Source organism: Mauremys reevesii, linkage group 1 (genome assembly GCF_016161935.1).
Source record: "Mauremys reevesii isolate NIE-2019 linkage group 1, ASM1616193v1, whole genome shotgun sequence".
Lineage (NCBI taxonomy): Eukaryota > Metazoa > Chordata > Testudines > Geoemydidae > Mauremys > Mauremys reevesii.
This window is the reverse complement of record NC_052623.1, coordinates 188,941,249-188,964,143: the sequence shown is the minus strand read 5'-3', so window position 1 is coordinate 188,964,143 and position 22,895 is coordinate 188,941,249. Positions and strand designations below refer to the sequence as shown.

The following is a 22,895-nucleotide window of genomic DNA, read 5'->3' as shown; positions in this document are numbered from 1 at the left end:
TGGACTGTCTTTTTTTAAAATCCAGTCCAGTGGTGTCCTGTGTACTTAGGTGACTGACAAACTTCTCCTTGTTTGTTCCCTCATTAGCGTCAGTCGTATTAGCTGCTAGATGGGACTAGCTTTCGTATCTTATGAAAGGTACTGGATTGGCTGCTGTGTGCCTCCTTCAATTCACTTCTCCTTTACTCATTTTACCTGGCCTGAGCTTAACTTGATTGTTTCTTTGAGTTTGGTATTATCTCAAAGGGGCAGACCTGAACCCCGGAGATGGTATCCACAGCCTCCTTCAACACATTGAGGGCTGGAGAATTGGTAAAAACTCCTGCTTCTGGACATCCTTCTGGGTTAGCGGTTCTTGGTCCACTGCAAAGCGAGTGTCTCCTTTCTTTTGCAACAGGGAGAAAGTATGACACTGTTCACAAAGTCTGTCTGTTCACTGCCAAAGTGTCTCTGCCCAAATGGCAACACTCAGTGGTTCTTTGTCACACTGGATTGCTGATGAGTGAGGTAGGGTCTCTGACTTGTGGATTAGAAGCTAAGGTAAAGGGAAGAATTAAATGACAAAGGTGTTAGATAAATCCTCAGTGAGCAGGTTTTTTATCTAGACAACCCTGGGTAAATTGTTGCCTTGCTGCTGTTTCATTGATCCCTGTCTAATTCCATCTCTGCTTTTTCAGACCTTTTTGAGAGAATTTCAGCAATGAAGTTTTATGTAACATGCATGGGGAGAGAGACTGGATACTAAAACATAGTCCTTTCTCCAGAGTAAAACAGCAATTTATTCTCAGATCCTCCTCCTGCTTTGTTTGAAAGTCTGAGGTAGACTTTATTCATACAAGCTTGGCTGCTCTTTCTCTTTAGTAACATGGGAGGAAACATTCTGCTATTCAGACTCTCATTTTAAATCGCTGCACAGCCTGATGGCAGAAAAGCCCAAAAGGTAACCCCCAGATGGTGAACTTCTGAAACTTAATGGTAACATCCCTCCTATATCACAAATACATGGTAAATATTTGAAATCTGTTTAAAGTAGTAGATTGTGGTATTGCAGACAGTTCATCTGTAAAGTACACACACAATTCTCAGCATCAGGGTCTAAAAGACAGTACGTTCCCCAGGTTGCAGACCATATAACAGGTTAATCTACTCAAGAACCATGCAAGTAAAGATCTGTATCTTGCATACAAATTATCCTACCAGCTAGCTAATATCTGTCTTCTGGTGGTACCCACTAAGTGATGCTTCAGAGGAAGATTTACAACATTCCTTATGCTCTTGGGATCTAACCTATGTTGAATCAGAAGGTACTGGGACAGGTTACTGTCTGAGTGGCATCAGTGCCTAAGCCTCATTCTTTGATATGAATTTAGGCATCCACATATCTTACTTTTCCTAATTATAAATGTGACTCCTAGACATTATCTAGACCTCTTAAATGTAGCATCTGTTCTGATGAACTACTAAGGCACTGTAGGCCACAGATTGCAAATATGTTGCATAAAAGATTTAATTTAGTCAATAAGCCCAGCACCAATAATTTAATCAAGAATCTGCTTGTTCTCTGACAGCAGAAAGAGGTGCAGCTGATTAATTTTCACCACACTTCATAATTTTGAATACATCAATCATGTCTAATCTAAATATTATTTTCCACTTGTAATCTTTGCACACTCATGTCTTCACACACAAATATATGCAGTCCTCCTCTGCCAAATCTATTCACTATTTGGTGTTTCTTGAAGAGAGATGAACAAAGTTGAAGGCAAGACTCCAGTTAGAGAAATACCATGGTCTGCTACATCAGTTTGGTAGCAGTGACTCTTAAAAGATCTCATCTCACTTCTGCTGCTGGCCTGCTCCCTTCATTTTTCTCCCACTTTCAGCAGCGGATCCTCTAGGTTCAGAGCCAGCCAATGTAGATAATTTCCAGTTATTTTTATAGCTGCCTACTGTAGACATCACACTTCAACACCTTGTGCTATATACTATGTTTTAAACAGCTGGTGTCTCTTTTTAATCCTTAAAAGAAAACTCCACTAACATTTACTGTGTTGGAGCCACAGGCTCTACTTCAACTCAGTATCCACTTCTGCTACTCTAATGAAACTTCCACACTAAGTTCTAAGACCTTCTCCCTACCAACTCCTCTGCATGAAAACCAGTTCTTTACTTTAACTGCTCGTTGCTCACCGTCTTTAAATCAACATAAGAAAAAATAACTATGGGGAAACATTTCTGAAGTTTGAGGGACTTCTATTTTAAAAAACCAAATAAAAATGTCGGATGCTGCATTGACAGGGAGATGGACTGGATGCCCTAAATGAACTTGTATTACATTAAGGCTTAGTTTTCCTTTCTAGAAACTTCTCAGTTGATCTTATTAGATACAGCGATTGGCTCTACTAGTCTATCCTTAGACATACATTGCATGAACTGTGAGTAGCGGGATTCCTCTTTACTGACTCTTGCAGAGCGAAGCCCTGTTCCCTGTTTTGGAGTTGATTACTTGAAAAATATTATCCATGTTGGCATAAGTACCTCAGCTACTTCATACCTGTATTTGCTTTTTAGCAGTTGGCAGTATCCTCCAGTCCTGTAGACTTACAGCTCTTAACTTCCTCCTTTGGTATTTCTGTCTTTGTGTAAAAGTACACTAATCTCCCATCAGAATTCCTTTCAAAACTATTATTTATAGTGTCTAGAGGTCTGCTAGACTTTATATAGACATTAGAGATCTACACCTCTACCCTGATACAACACGAATTTGGTAAAGCAGCACTCTGGGGGGGGGGGGGGGCTGCGTGCTCTGGCAGATCAAAGCAAGTTTGCTATAGCACGGTTTCACCTATAATGTGGTAAGATTCTTTTAGCTCCAGAGGACAGCGTTATATCGGGGTAGAGGTGTATATAGTCTTGGACAAAGCCCCCAGCAGACAGTGCTTCTGCTGCATCACTTCTGGTTGAGTGTTGTGCAGGAGAATATTACTGCTAGTCATGGACAATGAGCAAAAGATGGGCAGCTTCCTCAGCAGACCTTGGCTTAATTCTTTCATCACACCACCACCCTTCCCTGGTAATCTTGTGCTTATATTAGAGTTGTCATACTGAATTAGACATGTAGTCCATTTAGTCCAGTATCTTATCTGACAGTGGCCAGTGCCAGAAACCCCATATATAACATTATGGAATAACTTTTGAGAGGGGAAGTTTCTTCCCAATCAATCAGCTAGAGGTTGGTTTATGAGCTGAAGCATGAAGGTTTTATACTCTTTTTCTAAATGTATTTTATCCTACCTAGGGTAAGCAGTTCTTTTAGTTAGCTGTATAGTCCTTCAAAATCTACCTGTGCTCTTGAGAGTATCTTGTGCCAATGAGTTCCACAGAACTTGTTGTTCAATTTCACTAGATGGCATCTTGTTCTTATATGAGGAGGGTAAACAAGCTTATGTTTTACCTTCTGTATATCTTTAGTTATTGCATAGACTTCTATAATGTCCCCTTTCCAGACAGTCCACATCACGTCAGTCTCCACATAAATAATTCATTCTTATCCCTGTAATCACTTCCATTGCTCTTCTTGGAACACAGTCTGCACTGTCATTCTTGAGCTAGTGTGCCCAGAGCTGAACATGGTGTTCCAGATGAGGGTGTACCATTGGCTTATATGGTAGGTTCAGGAGGTATAAGGAGTTTGACAGTCTTAGTAATATTCTATCAGTTAATTGCTGTTAACACGCGATTAACTCAAAGTAAAAGCATAACTCTGAGATGGGGCTTGGTGGCTGGGAGACACGGCCAGTCTTAAGGATTGATGAGGGGCAGCCAATCACCAAGGTGCCATGCACAGGGGGGCGCTGCTGCATGCATCTGGTGCCCCTGGTGAGCCAGGACTGGCCGGAGGGCTGCAGCAAGATGCAGCCCCTGTGCAACAGCACAGAGTCTGCCTTGAGCTGCAGGCCGAGTGCCAGGCACCACGAGCTGCAGCAGCAGCACAAAAATAAGTAACACCCAAAATATTTAAATAAATGGTATTCTATTATTAACGGTGTGATTAAAACTCTATTTTTTAATTTTGCAATTAATCATGCTTTCTAATCGACAGCCTTAAAAATTACTAATATTTTGTTTGCTTTCTTTGCTACTGATTGCAGTTAGTTTAGAACTTGGTGATGTATACATGTATTCAAATCATCCCTCCCATTATGTTGACAAATGCACAAATAGTGGTTGGTGGGGGCAGTTTAATGACATATCAAAGGAAAGTCAAGCCCACGTTTCTCAGGAATTACTCAAGTACCTCCAGTCATATATCCAGCAATTAGTTACAGCAGCACTACAATATTTAGTGCTTTTCTTTAGGTGGGAAGGGATAATATTACACAGAGACACTGTAGGGGCTGTTTAGGAAAACTGCATGTAAATAACCAGATGTGCTAGGAGAGGAAGGCTATTGCATAATGCCCAGGGAGCCTTACTTGCTATAAATGATGAAGGGCCTGAGTTTTACATACTAACTAAAACATGGCATCTCTGGTAATGCAGTGCTCCTTACTACTCTCCTAGGGTAATGAAGTCAGAGAAGAAGAGCGTTACCACTTAAATCAACAGCACTTCTACAGTAACCGGTGTATTCCTAGAGTGCTCTCACTGAGTACAAGCTGCCATGATCCTTCCCAGCTTGTGAAAGCTGCAAGCATAGGCTAGAGTAGTTCACTAAACTTCCCTGTTAAATTGAGAAGTCAAATTCACCTAGGAGTTCATTGAGTGTACATTCCCATACTTAATTTTGGTTTGGTGTAGTTGTATGCTCAAAGCACATTACCATATGTATCATGATGGTAGGAAGGGGTTTCAGCAGCCTCTTTACTGCCTTGGAAATGGGAGAGGTCTGCATGGACCTATACGCTATCAGTGGATTAGAGTACCGGTACTTAAGTCCCAAGCAGCATGTTTGCACTAAGGTGAGATAAGGAAGGGGAAGATAGCCATGCTCTGCACAGAAGCTATCATGGTGAGAATAAGGAAAAGAGGCAACAGTATATTGCTTTCAACATAAACACCAATGGAGGCACCATGGAGAGTGTCATAACTAGAAGCAGGCTACAGATTATCTGACATACTCCAGCATTTTGCTATTAGAGGGGAAAATATCACTCCCGCTCCATGTCCACAGCAGCAGGGCAGACCAAAGCTTCTGTCCTCCTTAGCTATCTTCAGCCATCTTCATAGTGAGAGACACTCTCCAAATGCCTTTGTATTCAGACAATAGTTCATACTGGCAGATGCACTACCCAGATGTGAGGTTGAATTATTCGGGGGGAGGGATAGCTCAGTGGCTTGCGTATTGGCCTGCTAAACCCAGAGTTGTGAGTTCAATCCTTGAGGGGGCCACTTAAAGATCTGGGGCAAAATCAGTACTTGGTCCTGCTAGTGAAGGCAGGGGGCTGGACTCAATGACCTTTCAGGGTCCCTTCCAGCTCTATGAGATTGTGTGTATGTGTATATATACACACACACACACACAAAATAATTACACACACTACCTCCTCTTGCTGCAAATGCACGAGTTAGCAGCAGTGCATACCAGACCAGCAGAATCCTGCATCTGGCATGAACAGGTCTAGTCACCTTCATAACAACTTGTCAGATGGAGAGAGGGAGGAAAGAATTCAAACACCAAAGGTTGAAGGCAGGAAACTGAGTTTTATTTAAATATGACTTATGAATTAGTTTGGTTCTTGTCCATCTGGGAGCAAAGGACACTGTACTCCTCTGGACTTACAGCATAGTGTGATAGAGCATTTAGAAATTCCTCCAGCGGGCAGAGATCTGCTCTGCATCCTCTCACCAATTGTTCCTGCAGGGGGACAATCAAGTTCACACACATTTAATAAATAAATTCTTATGTTGCCAAAACCCCTTTTGTATGATCTCAAACAGGTGAAGTTGAGGCAGTGGTTAAAGAACTTTGCCAAAAGGTCCCACTGAATCAGTGGCCAGGTCAGAAAGATAATTAGGCTCCTGCCTACCCATCTTGTGGCTGAGTATTTTATCATGTTCCCTCTGACAATGCAATCAAAATCTGTCTCATTCCACAGCTTAGTGGGCTGGAAATCTGCTGCAAGACCCTCTATCTAGCCACTTGCATTGCAGAGCCACCATTGAGTCCTTACCTCTCCATGGTAAGACAGATGTACAAACCATTCTTTGGATTGCTGATGCTGATACAGTTCCACTGTCACATCTGCAGCATAGGGTGGCCACTTGTGATCAAAGATCCCCAGTGCCATCAACAGAGGAATGAGGGTAACATCATGAGCAGCATAGAGAATGAGCTTTCTGGGGGAGGGAGAGAGATACTAAAATAAACATTTTGCATTTATTCTCTGGATATCTAGCTACCATCCTGCATGCCTTTGCTAATGATGGATTAGCTTTTAAAACTCATTTAATAGTTAAATACACAGCTGTTCCTTTACTCATACACACTCAACGTCTATGTCAATTGGCTCTTTACATGTAGCTACCATCAATTATATTGCCCTGTACCTGGCTTCTGTAGCAGGAGATGATGGATCCATTGCTTTCATTATATTCTCATGTACAGCATAGAGAAGAGGACCAACACACATCTGGAGAACCTCTCTAGAACAAATGGAATTGGAAATTAGCCTGAACAAAAAACTGTGGACCACACGAATAAAAAGTTGAAGAACTCTTGATCTGTCCCTTATTTCACTTCCCCGTTTTGTTTGCTCTGATATACGGATACTCAACCTAGGGGTTGTGACTTGTACTGGTGTCATGACTATACCCTCCACTTCTGTATGGCTTGAAGGAAAGGGGGAATCCTGAAACATTTTTAGAACCACAGCCCTAATAAAAGGGGAAGTGTCCCCATCACCAGAGAAGAGCTGCTGGGCATTGCAGCGGGGGGCTGTTTTTTTTAAAAGGAAAAAACACTGTTTCCCTTGGCAGTAAGTTAGCCTATCATCTTTTACGAACAATTGTGAAACAGTTACTCAGCTGTGTATATCAGCTGATTTGTTCTGCAAGTCATGTACTGCAGGCCTAGAAGGTGCTCTTTGCACTAGTATCAACCACTCTTTGCAGCCCTGCTGTGCGTTACAGTTGATGCACCACTGGGATAATTCTCTGCCTGGTGGAAATCAGATTCCAGGAGTCTGGAATGACATCCTGTAAAAGGGATTCTTTGCTCATCCAGCCCCAGTCTTCCCGCTTCTCCCTTCAACCTAGTGAAGTGCAGAACTGTCCTTCAGGCTGGGGGCTGGAGATATGAGACATCACCTTGAATTATGTTCCATGATGTAAATCATTGAGTCGATGGATCGACGCTCAATCGTTTTCAGGAAGTTCTTCAGCACAGGGCAGCTGGGCAAGTCATGTACCTGAAAGAACATGTGGGGTGTAAGATCCAGTGTGCAGCCACCCAAAAGCAGGTATCGATGACACACTTGCACCTAAACACAGGCGTTCATGGGCTAAGTTTCACAATATGTACACTCCACAGGTCTGCACTTACTGTAGGAAACTAACTTGTGATGGGTGTTGCAGGTTTTTGGTTTTGTTCGTATTTTTTTTGGCGGGGGGTGTTAATATAAGGAGCTGGCCCTTATACCAACTGCAAGGTTTATATACATTCCTCCTTAAGCTTTCATGCACATAAAGAGCACTAAACATGTTCTTAACACCTGTGATGGAGATACAGAGCTATTCTGACAGCCAGACCAGGTGAATCCTATTAGTTCCAGTGCAGAATAGGGATATAAAAAGGATTTTGAGCCCCTCTCTTTGAGACAGGGAAATTTGAGCAAAGACAGAATCCTGCAAGAAAAAGCCCTGGAACCAGGAAAACTCAAGAGGAAGGATAGGTCAAGGTCTATGTCAGTTAACAATAAAGGCAAACCTCAGGAAGGCAGTAAATTTGGATCATGTGTAGTGTGGTAGGAGCCGGGTGGAAATGCCTGCCTGTAGGCCCAGTTCTTGGCATGCTGATTAGAGCTAGGTAAATAATAGTAGGAAAAAACTTTGCAAATATATAGGTCAATATTTGAATTATTTACTGAGATTTGTAAGCTGAGTGAAGGAAGAAAAATATTTCTTGAATAACTTAGTTCAGGGGTGGAGGAGAACTTGCCATTTAAATAAATTTTTCTATTACATAACCACATGCCACCAACTCTTGTTGGTTAGAGAAGAGGGTGCTCTGAACCTTGCTTCATATTAAGACAATCTTCCTCAGGCTGCTACTTTTGAAGAGCCGCATCTAGCCAACTGGGCTGCATGGGCAGATGCCTGTGGAACGCCACTGACTTTAGGGGGCTCTGCACATGTACAGGGGTCTACCTGTGTGGATCAGCTTGCAGGATAGGGGCCTGACATTGCTGCAATTATGTCCAACCTCACCTGCTCAGCAAAGATGTTGTCGAGTAGAAGAAAAAAATCCACAGGCTTCTCACTGTCGATCCCCATCTCCTCTCGAATCATTTTCAGATCATCAGAGATGCCCGGCTGCAACAAGACACTTTCCATTTTACCCCTGTCAAGAAAAAGGAGGCTTTTTAGATCCTCAGGCACGCTGGCAAGAGCAACAAGATAGCCGCAAGAGAACCTCCCTGCTCACTGGGTAGGGCTGTCTTCCAGGAGTGCGAGGGAAGGGAATGGAAACTGCTCAGTGCTGGATGGTGTCCCAGCGCTTGGAATGCTGACACTAGAAGTGACAGATTCTCTGTCTGAGCTGATGCCAAGATTTTAGATTTGTCATTGGGACTCTAACCTGGGGAGATATTAATTCCAAGGAGGAAATCTAAATGAGACACAAGCATTTCAAAAGAAAAGGACACACTCAGCAATGATTACATATCAATTAATAGTCAGTGTCACTGGAACTCAGGCCACCTGTACCTCCAGGGAGCACTACTTTGCCAAGCTTGCCTCACAAGGAATGAGCAGTGAAAAAACCCTGGACTGACTCCTACATTTGTTGTATTTATTATAGGGGCAATGCAGAGTGATGCCATTAGTTAACTTGGCCTTTAGCCTCTCTTTTCAATTCTTTTTGAACTTTGCCAGACCTCACCCAATTGGGCTGTGAATGTTCATGCTGGATCTTTGCCTCAGTCTGAATGGGGATGGGGGGGGGGGGTGTTTCAGCAAAAACTCTTCAGCCTTTTCCCAGAACTAAATTGAGGGAAAACAGCTTTATCAATGTTAAAAAGAAAAAAGTCTGTCCGTTTCTTTCAAGAGCTCTCGCACCTCACAAATCCATTCCTATTTGGCAATCCTCCCAAAAATGTTACACATATGCAGTTGTTCAGTGCTTGCTCCTTAGTGGTGTGAATGTCCCAGCTGCAGTGTGCATGTTCTCAGGCCTCACTGAGATGCCTACAGCAGTCAGCCAGCTTGCCTGTCCACTCCCTACCCCATCAAAATACACCCTACACTGCAAAGCCACGCACTCAGTTTTCATACGCCAAAATTAAGGTTGCCTCTTTATGAGAGAGAACTCTGATAGTCTCTACTGGGCTGTGGACAAAAGCATGTCATGTAACCCTAGGCAAGCGCAGTACATATGGGCAAAGGGGACAGAGTTAGATAGCACTGGCAACCTTAAATCTGGCATTTATTAACATGAGTGCCTGACTTTGCAACCTTAATGTTCTTTTCATGTAGATTTTTATAAGAAATATTTTAAATTCTCAGATAAAAGCTTTGTTAAACAGGTGCTCAGCCTTAACTCCAATCAGTTAAGGGTATAAATATTACACAGATGTTGCAATGATCCCAAACCAAAACACTACACACCCTGGACAGTCAGAGTTAAGGTTAAATTTAAAATAAATCCAAACATATTAAAGTATGGAACTGCAGAGTTAAGGCTCCCAAGCAAGCTTAACTCTGCTGTGTAGTGCTGCTGTGCTATAACCATACAGGTATGATTTGTGCACAAGTGTTGGTAGCGATTAGACTAAACTGATCTTTCAAGAGCTATTAAATATTTTTTTGCACATAGTGTCACTAATACTTTATGCAACTGCACAGAGACAAGGAGTACAGCCATTGCAATAGGAAGAATTCAGTGAATGAGGAAAACATGGTGCTTTCAGTTATTAGCAGTGATGTGCCATGATGGGGACCTCAGAAGGAGACATGTGACTGGGGATTACCTGCTCAAATGCTTCAGGCGCTGGCAGTTCTGATAATTGGGGTAGAGGATTTCAGTGCTTGCTTCATCAGTGACGATATTAATGGGTCCTGTGGAATGGATAAGAGGAGGCTTCTGTTATCCCTAGCACAGCTGGGGTTGCCTTATACTAGATCTGCTTTCACCAAGACAGGAATACAGAACTGGGCCTTTGTGCAAGACCACCTCCCATTAAAGTCAGTTTCCTTGTACAAGGTCTCACCTTTGTTTTCATGTCCTTCCAAGGCTCTGCCAATTCTTTTTTTGTTAATCAATATTTACATTGTGGTACCACCTAGAGGCCATTCAGATTGGAGCCTCATTGTGCATGGCTGTGGGCATACATCTCATAAATGGCAATCTCTGCCCCAAAGAGTTTATTGCTGTAGAAATCTTAACTGAGCCGGTGTGTGTGTGTGGTATTTCCTACTGCTGTGTTTAGTATTACTGTGTACCACAAAATATATCCCTCCCTGTAACCCATCAAGAGTGTTATGATCTGGTAGGTCACTTTGCTGCTGCCAGGACATTCAAGCCCAGGGACCAAGGGCAAATGAGATGCTCTCAGGATAGTCATATCTATAGGGCCTGCTCCCTGTGACATTAGTCTCACATTGGTGAGCTTCAGGGTGCAGGTGGGAGGTGTTTCTGGATGGTCAAACTTTTAACAGGGCTCAGGACTCTTATGGGCAGAATGCTCCAGGTTCTCTCAAGAGACATTTCAGACCTGACTATGTATTGTGGCCTACTCTTCATTTCTCATTGCCTGTTTCTGACACTGGTAAATGTTTCCCTACTCAGTCAAGCTGAGTTGCAGCAGCAGGGGCAAGGGATCAAGGATGGGCATCAACATGAAGCCAAGGAAGAGACAGAGCAAAAGGCGAACTGACAACTCATGCACTAGGCAGGAGATCCTAGATGGGAGGGTGGGGGAGGAAGAGCAACGGAAGTGTGGTGGGAAGACAGCAACCTGGGGACCAGAGCAGTTGGGATGTGTGAAAGGAGAGTGTATCTAGGGTAGATGGGGGAAGCACAGTCAGAAACAACCTCCTCCCGCCCCATACCTTCTTTATGCTGTTGGAACAGCCCAGCCAGCAGACAACGTGTGGACTCCAGATTGCGAACAATATTAGTGGAACGGACGCTGAAAGAGAGACGGCGGCTTGTGAAACAGAGTGACACGGTCTTCCTCCTGTAAACAAGGCCACATCCAAGAACAACCTGTTGGACATGGGACCTCGATCTCCCCATGAATCAGCAGCTCCAGATACCCACTGTCAATATTAGCATCACTGAAATGCAACTCGGACATTGAAGGCACTAGTGTCTCAAATTTTTGTACTAGTGACCCCTTTCACACAGCAAGCCTCAGAGTGCAACCATCCCCCATAAATTAAAAACATTTTTTTAAATATTTACCACTATTATAAATACTGGATGTGAAGCAGGGTTTGGGGGTAGAGGCTGACAGCTTGTGACCCTCCCTCCTCTGTTTGAGAACCCATGAACTAGTGACTCCTGGTACCAAGTTGTACTGGCCATGTGGGAGGGGTCAGAGGCCTGCAGTGAGAGACACTGTGGGAGGAGCATGTCAGTCAGGGAGCCTTCATCCAAGAAGTAAGAGTGAGGGCTGCGGGGGACTCATGCAGGAATTTTCAGAAACTCACAAGACCTCGGAAGGTTTGAACACCGGAGATAGAAAGTTGATCTTCTCCACGTAGCTTCTCCTCAGCCTTTCCCCCAGTTCAAACATCTGCTGCATCCCCACTTTTGTCAGCTGCCCAGCAATGACACCACCCTGGAGAGAGAAACAGCAGTCACATTCAGTGCATGGAAAGATACAAGTCTCGCAAGGGGAACCTGATCAAGGGGAAAGTGTTTCTCACCTTCAATGTGGTCTTTTTGTATTGATCTTCATAAGGGGAGTGGGGTTTTGGCCCACCAGAGAGGTCAGTTACTGTGTAATCAAACTGGGTTTGAGCGGGGACTTCTAACAGAGTTGGATGCCACTCCACCTGATGCAAAAAAACACGAGAGAGAAATGCTTCAGTAGAAAATAATCATCTTCCAATCCCATCAGAACTACTCTGGGCTACACCAAGGCATGGGGGAATACACTGTGCTGCCTCTGCGATAATGAGACAGGGTCAAGTAATATATAGTACATGACTCCATTGTCTCATAAGAACATAAGAAAGGCCGTACCGGGTCAGACCAAAGGTCCATCTAGCCCAGTATCTGTCTACCGACAGTGGCCAATGCCAGGTGCCCCTGAGGGAGTGAACCTAACAGGCAATGATCAAGTGATCTCTCTCCTGCCATCCATCTCCATCCTCTGACGAACAGAGGCTAGGGACACCATTCTTACCCATCCTGGCTAATAGCCATTTATGGACTTAGCCACCATGAATTTATCCAGTCCCCTTTTAAACATTGTTATAGTCCTAGCCTTCACAACCTCCTCAGGTAAGGAGTTCCACAAGTTGACTGTGCGCTGCGTGAAGAAGAACTTCCTTTTATTTGTTTTAAACCTGCTGCCTATTAATTTCATTTGGTGACCCCTAGTTCTTGTATTATGGGAATAAGTAAATAACTTTTCCTTATCCACTTTCTCAACATCACTCATGATTTTATATACCTCTATCATGTCCCCCCTTAGTCTTCTCTTTTCCAAACTGAAGAGTCCTAGCCTCTTTAATCTTTCCTCATATGGGACCCTCTCTAAACCCCTAATCATTTTAGTTGCTCTTTTCTGAACCTTTTCTAGTGCTAGAATATCTTTTTTGAGGTGAGGAGACCACATCTGTATACAGTATTCGAGATGTGGGCGTACCATGGATTTATATAAGGGCAATAATATATTCTCAGTCTTATTCTCTATCCCCTTTTTAATGATTCCTAACATCCTGTTTGCTTTTTTGACCGCCTCTGCACACTGCGTGGACATCTTCAGAGAACTACCCACGATAACTCCAAGATCTTTGTCCTGACTCGTTGTAGCTAAATTAGCCCCCATCATGTTGTATGTATAGTTGGGGTTATTTTTTCCAATGTGCATTACTTTACATTTATCCACATTAAATTTCATTTGCCATTTTGTTGCCCAATCACTTAGTTTTGTGAGATCTTTTTGAAGTTCTTCACAATCTGCTTTGGTCTTAACTATCTTGAGTAGTTTAGTATCATCTGCAAACTTTGCCACCTCACTGTTTACCCCTTTCTCCAGATCATTTATGAATAAATTGAATAGGATTGGTCCTAGGACTGACCCTTGGGGAACACCACTAGTTACCCCTCTCCATTCTGAGAATTTACCATTAATTCCTACCCTTTGTTCCCTGTCCTTTAACCAGTTCTCAATCCATGAAAGGACCTTTCCTTTTATCCCATGACAGCTTAATTTACATAAGAGCCTTTGGTGAGGGACCTTGTCAAAGGCTTTCTGGAAATCTAAGTACACTATGTCCACCGGATCCCCCTTGTCCACATGTTTGTTGACCCCTTCAAAGAACTCTAATAGATGAGTAAGACACGATTTCCCTTTACAGAAACCATGTTGACTATTGCTCAAGAGTTTATGTTTTTCTATGTGCCTGACAATTTTATTCTTTACTATTGTTTCAACTAATTTGCCCGGTACCGACGTTAGACTTACCGGTCTGTAATTGCCGGGATCACCCCTAGAGCCCTTTTTAAATATTGGCGTTACATTAGCTAACTTCCAGTCATTGGGTACCGAAGCCGATTTAAAGGACAGGTTACAAACCTTAGTTAATAGTTCCGCAACTTCACATTTGAGTTCTTTCAGAACTCTTGGGTGAATGCCATCTGGTCCCGGTGACTTGTTAATGTTGAGTTTATCAATTAATTCCAAAACCTCCTCTAGTGATACTTCAATCTGTGACAGTTCCTCAGATTTGTCACCTACAAAAGCCAGCTCAGGTTTGGGAATCTCCCTAACATCCTCAGCCGTGAAGACTGAAGCAAAGAATCCATTTAGTTTCTCCGCAATGACTTTATCATCTTTAAGCGCTCCTTTTGTATTTTCATCGTCAAGGGGCCCCACTGGTTGTTTAGCAGGCTTCCTGCTTCTGATGTACTTAAAAAACATTTTGTTATTACCTTTGGAGTTTTTGGCTAGCCGTTCTTCAAACTCTTTGGCTTTTCTTATTACACTCTTGCACTTAAGTTGGCAGTGTTTGTGCTCCTTTCTATTTGCCTCACTAGGATTTGACTTCCACTTTTTAAAGGAAGTCTTTTTATCTCTCACTGCTTCTTTTACATGGTTGTTAAGCCACGGTGGCTCTTTTTTAGTTCTTTTACTGTTTTTCTTAATTTGGGGTATACATTGAAGTTGGGCCTCTATTATGGTGTCTTTAAAAAGGGCCCACACAACTTGCAGGGATTTCACTTTAGTCACTGTACCTTTTAACTTTTGTCTAACTAACCCCCTCATTTTTGTATAGTTCCCCCTTTTGAAATTAAAGGCCACAGTGGGAGACGTGAGGAACCCCTGTTCTAGTGAACTAGAAGTGAACCCCTGTTCAAATCCCTTCTGTGGCCACAGTCTCCCATTATATAGCACAGCATCTTGGAACGTACGGTCCTAGGACATCTGAGACCCTCCATTACTGGGACATGCAACATGACCTCTCTGTTGCTCCTGAGAAACTACAGCACTGAGACCGCCGTACCCCTCTAGCAGCTGAAGAAATAACAGGCGATCACACCTACTACTAACAGCAAACTGAATTTCTCCTTGAGCTAAATGGTAGAGCTAATACTCTCAGATTCAAGAGCCATGAAAAGCTGGGTCAGTCACAATGATGCCCAGGTAAGTGGGGCAGTGTAGCGCCTGCTTACTGGAGCAGGCTGCATAGCAAGTGCTCATTGCCCTGGAACAGCTCTCTGTGTCTGAGTACTGGGAGTCGAGCACTTGGTTAAAGTGGCAAGTAGAAACGGTTTTGCCACTTCAGTGGCAGGAAGCGTGAGAGGGATGATCTGTACTGCTGCTGCTGTATTGGCAATTAATGGACAGGACTCCAGAGGGGGAGCGTGTACTTCTGAATCTGTAGGCTCCCCCAGCCAGATTTCTTACAAACATTACATTCCCTCTGTATTCAGCACAACAGCCAGCAATTCAGAAGGTAAAAGCTGGATCTAGCCAATTTTTGTTCCCAAATCCCAATGTCTTATCCTGGTTACCCTATTTAAAGGTACACTCTAGTGACAACGCTCCTGAAAAACCAGATGCATGTAGACAAAAATGGCCTAAAAAATCCAAGTCGGTACCCCAGATCTAGCCATTTTTTATTTCAAGCCCTAAATGTGTACCACCTACAACAGAAAACCAAAGCCAATACTCATTGTACCAGTATAAAGAAGGCGTGGACCCTGATAGATCTTGGTTCAAAAGGGCAGCTTGGATCTAGCTGGTATTTGGCAAAAACTAATTAAAAGTGGCTTTGTGCACTTAAACAGATATGTATCTTCTACAGTAACAATGTGTAGTTACATATGTTGGGAGAAAATGTGACATTGTAGTTGGATCTCTGCACATGACGCTATTTGAGTTAGAAGTGTGACAGACATCTTTTTGATACTAAGTGTGGCTAAGGGATAGGACATCAGCAGCTTCTCAGTACACAAAAGTGAATTTATAGTATTTCCATGTAGTTAAACTAGTTATCATAATTATGTGTACTTATACAGTAACAGAAGATCCAGTTCTGCCCTCAGCTATGCACCCACACTGACTTCAATAGAACATATCCGCGCACTCAATATTAACTATGTTTTAAATTAATACATTAGAACCTTGCTAAACTGCAACTTCCTAATTCCCATGTTTAAATAAATGGTGTGAACCCTCTTCTCAGCAAAGATTTAACAGCAGACTCCCGTAGTGAGGTTTCATATTGCCAAGACTTCATTACTTTTGCACATTATTAGAGAGTATGTTTACTACTACGCCATATTGTATAAATAATTAAAATTAAACTACAGCTGTCACAATAAATGAATAGAGAACACTGTAATGAAATAGCTTTGTTATTCTGTTCACTTACTAATTAAAAAAAAATCAGCGCTTGGTAATGGGACTCCCTGTTGTCACGCCAAATGAGCAAGGCTTTATGGTATTGTTAACTGCATCTAACTTTAATTAATTACTATTTTATCCAACATTGCTATTTTTTCCAAAATGGTATCCTAACAATTCTGACTCCCTTTATCCTGCTTGGATTTGTGTACAAGTCAATTTGAATCAGAGATCTCTCTCATCCCTGTTTTAAAGACAGCCATTACACCACCCCGGCTAATGTATCTACTAAAGCCACAAATCTGATAGCAATCTAGGTCACAGTTGGAACCACATTTGGAACCAAACACTCATATTCACAGTTGCACTGAACACACTAACATCAAATATGATCTGAACAACACTAGACAAGATGCTCCCCCTCTTCTTCCACCTCACCAGCTCCATTTATTGTCTACATAGATAGTAAAAACCCTAAGATTTGGGGGCAAAAATGGACACGTTCTGATAGGATTCAGATACTACATCCAGGAGTTGGAAGATGCACCGAGTCTGAAACCCTGCAAGTACAAATGTCTCTGAAGCAGGGCACTGACTATGTCTGGGAGGCACAGTGTCATTAGATTCTTAGGTCCAAAGCCCTTACCTAGGAATTGCAGGTGTTCTCAGCACAATGACCAAAGGGCAAGCCAACCTTCAAAAAGACACGTTACCCTTCAAAGGCACTTTGGTCTTTTGGAGTGTTTAGACTTTAGGAACAATTTAATGAGACACCCAAAATAAAATAAAACAAAACAAAAAACCCTGAATCTAGGCCAGAAGCCCCACCACGTGGCAGCACCATTTCCCAGTGTTGGATGCCAGAACCACCAGGCTCCCTGAGACAAAGGGCTGCCATGTCTTCACTTTGTCAGACCCATCCTGTTCACCATCTCCTCTCCTCTCCTGCTAAACCACAGTGCCACTTCCCTGAAGGATAACTGCTCTTCTCCTCATAAATAAGAGTAAAGCACACAGCAGGTAGGAGAGAATGGTGTACACATAAGCATTTTATTTTTTAACACTAGTTGTCATTATACATAGTAAATGATTTTGAGTTGGGGGAGAAAAATTACGTGGATTCAGCAGTGGATTTCCTTCCTCTCCCCGCAAGCTTTACTGCACCAGAATGCACTGGGAATCAGACTTTTCTAGTGCCAGGGCACTGAATGTAAGTGTTGTTTGTAAGGAGCCAACATGGCCTAATAGACTGGGGCTTATGAGAACTGATTTCTAGTCCTAACTCTGCTGCATGGAGACCTTAGGTAAGTTATGTGCCTTGTGCCTCAGTTTCCCCATCTGTTAAATGGGGATAATTATACCTCCTTTGTAAAACACTTTAAAATCTAGTAATAAAAGAGAAGTGGTATTCTTAAATGGTAAAATGTGCAAACCAAAATATAGTTGGGTCCAGAAGGATCCCAATGCTAGATCTGAAATTTTGCCACCCTAGTTGATCTGTCAGGGTCTAGATTTTACTATTGTAGGGTCATCAGCTATATTTGTTTATAAATATGGTACAAAAACTTGGGAGTTCAGAGCTGAGTCTGGGACTGTAAATTAGCTGTACCAGGAAGAGTCAGAATTCACACTTTAGCACAGTAATACTTGTCTACTTGGCAGTAGATAGTACAGTTTAGGAACAAAAAATTAGATAGATTCACATTTTACTTGAATACACTTCACTGTTGTATTCCACTGCTCTAGGGCACACCTTGTCACTGCAGATACTCTTTCCCCCTCCCCCAAGATACAGGGACAGCAGCTTCCTCAGATCAGCTATGCTGTCCTTAGATTCAGAGTTTCCAGAAGCCCCTTCTCACCTGCTCTGCTTTCGGGATCGGTCTTAAAGGAGTGCGAGCTCCATGCCGAAATATGACCTGGACCAACTTCAGCTCCAGCTGATGGCGATCGCTGCTATACTGAGTTTTGTCCCTTCTCAACTCAGCCAGGGCTACCCTCTTCTGGTGCACACAGAAAGCCAGGGTGCCCAAGATACTCACTCGAGCCCAGATACCCATGCCGAGGGGCTGCCCTCCCTACGAGATGCTGCGTGTGGATTAGTTTATGTAATACCAGCCCTGGGAAAGGGTGGAGCCGGAAGGAGGCTGCACCTCAGCCCAGAAATTCAGATCCCACAAACAGGCGCATGGGGGGGGGGGGGGTAGGGTGACCAGACAGCAAGTGTGAAAAATCAGGACACTTTTCGGGGGTGGGGGGGGGTAGGCGGGTGATAGCTGCGTACTCGATACAAGCCAAAGTCCCTAATATGGAGACTGGTCTGGTCACGCTCGCTGCGGGGAGAGGAGGCGGTTGCTGACCCCGCACTTCCCTGCAGCATGAGCCGTGAGCGAGGCGCCAGCTCCGCCCCAGCCCGGGGGCGCGCAGCGGAGCAGCGAAGCGAAGCGAAGCGTCACGTCGCAGCAACAGCTGCAGCAGCCGCCCCTCTCCTGGCCGGGGGGCTCGCGCCTCTCTTCCGGGTACGGGCGCAAGGGCAGGGGAGGAGCGCGCCCGGCCCCGCTACGAGCTCCGGAGCCTCCCGGCCGGACAGAGATAAGAGTGGAGCCGCGCACAGGTTTATGGGAAATGTAGTTTTCCCACCAGCACGCGCCCTTGCTGGGAGCCCGCGGATGGACTATAACTCCCAGGAGGCAGCGCGGCGAGGGGGAGGGGGGGCGCTCCTCTTTCCCGGAAGTGTTCGATGCGCTCACCTGTGAGCTGGGAGGGCGACGGGGCGTGCTCTGTGAGGATAGCGCATGCGCAGAAGGGGGACTCTCGGGTCCGGATTCGCGCGCCGGGCTCGGGGCTCCCTGCAGTCCCCGCAACGCTTGGCGCGGGCTGAGGCGGGGCGCGCGCACGGGGGGTGCCCTGGCCTCGGGGCTCGGGCTGGGCCACGCCCCAGTGAGCAGCTCCCCGTGCCCAGCTGCAGAGATCTTTCCTCCATGCGCCTCAGAGATTATACCCCCCCCCCAGGTGCCTGCCAGGGCAGGGTCACCCACCCTGTGCAACCCTCTTCTCCAGCACCCCCAAACAGGGCCCCTCCATAGCCTCCTGTGCACCACAAGGTGTTCAGGTCGCCCCCCTCCCCGACAAATCCAGTGCCCAACTGTCATATCTGGACTCAGCTTCCTACGCTGTGTCTAAAGGCTTGTCTACACTTGAAAGTTCATTTGGATTAAGGTAGGGTGTGAATTTAAAACGCAACAGCGCTTCCAGAATAGTCCCCTGCGTGGACATTCTTATTCCTAAATAAGAGTGTTCCCATGGCTTGGTTAATTTCCCCAAGCAGATGAGCCCTTAATTAGGAAAAGAGAGAGAAATTAGGTTGGTGCTGGGTAATATTGACCTCTTTTGCGCATCTGGACATATCCCTCGATACCAAATGTGTAGCAAGGCACTTCTCCACCCCTTAAACTATCTGCATCCAGCTCTAGAACTGTACCTCCCATTCCATGCATTTTTGTGACCACTACATATTTTTTTGGAGGGCCTGTACTACACATTTGTGGTGGAATATAGTGATCCTATTGATTTGTCAATCGCAAAAATCCTGTTTATTTTCACAGAGCCAGGATTTCACCCTTGGTGTCTAAGATAGGAGCACACCTTGCTTTGAGATGCGATGTCATGCTCTGTCTCTAGGCAGGGTGATCGTATTGCATGCTGGAACTTGCCATCTCCACAATCTACATGCCCATATTATGAATGAAGTTGGTTGCAAGCTGTTCCATTTTATGCTGGTTTTGGGCAGCCTGGCAAATTGCCAGTGTACCTCCCTCAGGTGCGCAGTTTTTTAGGTGCCTTTGTATTAACCAACAGAGCCTTTCCCATGCAAATATCACCCATTTTATAGGCCCTGTTCCTTATGTTCTTGTAAAAATGGTTCAAATATCTCTCTTTCCCCTGGCCCTCAGGCTTGAAATGTGATGGAGGATTTGTTAGGAATCCAGAGAGAGATGCTGAAGTTTAGTGAGTTTTATTGTCTGAAAAAGAAATAAATCAAATCAAATAATCTCACAGTCCACTGGAGGGCTATAGTGAGTGCTGGAAAGGATTTGTACTGCTTGCTGAGAGCGTAATGAAGAAAGTGACTGTGGCAGAGAAAACAGCCCATTCACTTTTTTATCTGGAAGGGCAACATTTTACATCCCCCAAGTTAGGGATTATGGGTGGTCAGCTAGAAGTACTGTTTAATCTCCCTATATAAAGTGAAGGGAATTTGTGAGAGAGATTGTTGCAGGTATTGTATTTTGAAAGGTGGCACCGATAAGAACAATGTCTCAACAGCAGGTAAAAGTTGAGAGTATTTGTGTATTCTGTCTTCTGCCTTTAAAATATTTTAAAAGCAGAAAAGTGTATGGGTGTTGGTAGGAGATGGTTTGGTGAGAGAGGCAGATACACTATCCTGCTTCATCACCTCATGGGGGATCATCAGGTAGGAATACATAAGGAAACTAACTGAATATTTATGCTGGCTGCAGAACTATTATAACAGAAAACCCTAATTAAACAAACTGGTAAAAACATGTAATGCTGCCTCCTGTGACTCGAGAGAACCAACCTCAGGGCAGATTGTTAAGAACCAGGGCACAAACCCGAAACTGGTTGTGAGTTCTATACTTAGATTTCACCAATCAGTTATCAAATGTAAACTCTTCAGGCACTATAACAGACTTAATGTGGAGTCACAGACAGTGTCCTTGAGTACTCTGGTCTACCTTGCTACCCAGGTGAGCATACCTTTGTGATAGATGATTTCATACACCAAGAGTCACAGCAATATTCAGTTGCCTTCAGTTCCAAAGGACTAGTCACTTACCCCAGATCAATTGCACCTTAGATCTCACACCAAAAACAAGGCTTGTAATCAATCCTGTCATAAATTATATAAAGATATATTAAATAGAGCAAGGAAACAGGAGAGTTATTTACAAGGTTAAAGCAGGTAAACATACACACACAAATGAGTTACAGTCTTAAATTTTAAAAGGTAATAAAAGTTTCTATAATCAGCAAGCTCTATATGTTCTCTAGGACTAACCCAAGCTAAGCAGTTGGGGATTGCTCACATATGCCTAGAAACATTCTCTCCCCCACCCCCCGCCGTAGTCCAAGCAGCATAAAAATATTAAGTTCCTTTTGTTTGGGGTTTTTTCCTGCTGCCATGTGATCTGTGCTGCAAACTCAGCTGATGGTAGAGTCCACTTGCATGACTAGGGTGACCAGACGTCCCGATATTTAGGTGTTTGTCCCGATATTTCACTCCGCCGGCAGCACTCAGGTTTTTTTTGCTCCGCCGGTGGACCACATTTGCCCTCCCACCGCCCCCCTCCGCCATGTGTCCTGATATTTTCTTCCTCTCATCTGGTCACCCTATGCATGACCCATCTTCACAGGGGAGAGAACAGGACAACAAAAGGTTTTTTTTGTCCTCTTGTTGACAGTATGTAGGGAAATTCAAGTTGCAATATCCGTCTGGTATCAGTGGACCTTCCTTATTGAGAAGGGCATAACACCTGTTGAAGATCGGTCCTACACATGAATTAGTGTTTCTCTTCTGTTTGGTGACTTACACAGTCCCAGAGGCTCACAATATAACAGCTCAGATACCACCTTACAATATGGGATATAGGTGTTATAAGTGAGATTAATGCATGCAGCAACTCATAAGCATTCAATAAAGTCTAAATACATTCTTATATTTAACAATTTTAACAATACTACCACACAGGTGAGACAGACTGATTCCAGCTGTGTAATTGTCAGTGTTCAAATGAGACATGGGGACCTTGGCATGAGCTGGCACCTGGTCTGCCAGCATATCTGAAAGGGGAGAGGCAGGGTAGAAGCTGACAAGGGTGGATTTGAACTCTCAGTCTAGAGATGAAATGTTCCATATTCCAATTTTACTCCTTTCAAACATTTAATTCCCCTTGTTTAGTGGTATTTTGCAGCACATCATGGAGTCTACAGATAGGTTCTTGAATATCATTTCAGTGTAAGTATATACTAACTTAAATATATAATGAAGCTATGTAGCGTCTTTATTAATAAATCTTTCCTCTCCTTTTTTTTTTTTTGGAAAGGAGTTTTAGTTCTGAATCACACAGATTCATTTCTCATTAATTCCTATGAGCCTTTTGTGACCATGGCCCGGTGACCATTCTCTCCTCCAATCCACCCAGGCTTTTCCCCGCTTCCTTGTGCCATTCTCCTTCTTTCTCTCCTCCTTTGGTCCTGTCTCTTTCAGGATGTCAAATTTTAAACTCCATTGGGTGAATGGAAGCGTTCATGGATGCCATTAGCGGGCTCTTTGATTTATAGACAGTTACAGAGGTGGTTCAAGATGCTAGCTCTGCTATGCAAATGGCTGGGGCTCTGGGATTAAAAATACCTTAGAACTGAGGCCTGCTCTACACTGTGTGTGTGGGGGGGGAGATCGACCTAAATTACGCAACTTCAGCTATGTGAATAAAGTCGCTGAAGTTGGCGTACTTAGACCTATTCACCGCGGTGTCTTCACTGTGGTGAGTTGACTGCTGCTGCTCCCCCTTTGACTCTGCCTGCGCCTCTCGCGGCTAGAGTGACCAGACAGCAAATGTGAAAAATCAG

The 22,895-nt window shown here is 43.9% G+C and overlaps 1 protein-coding gene across 2 annotated transcripts; it reads right to left on the bottom strand.

Annotated features, from left to right (window-relative positions):
- Positions 1-5,695: 5,695 nt before the first annotated feature.
- ACP6 (acid phosphatase 6, lysophosphatidic) lies at positions 5,696-18,719 on the bottom strand. Of its 2 annotated transcripts, none has more exons than XM_039497012.1 (10): positions 18,529-18,719; positions 12,091-12,219; positions 11,872-12,002; positions 11,269-11,348; positions 10,188-10,275; positions 8,428-8,560; positions 7,309-7,409; positions 6,550-6,645; positions 6,174-6,339; positions 5,696-5,857 (listed from the first exon to the last, which is right to left on the bottom strand). In XM_039497012.1, exons 1-10 carry the CDS (start codon positions 18,622-18,624, stop codon positions 5,720-5,722), a joined length of 1,158 nt encoding a protein of 385 aa, XP_039352946.1. In that variant the 5' UTR covers positions 18,625-18,719; the 3' UTR covers positions 5,696-5,719. The 2 variants fall into 2 exon arrangements, with proteins under 2 accessions (XP_039352946.1, XP_039352945.1); XM_039497011.1 differs by lacking the exon at positions 18,529-18,719 and adding an exon at positions 18,107-18,417.
- Positions 18,720-22,895: the final 4,176 nt, after the last annotated feature.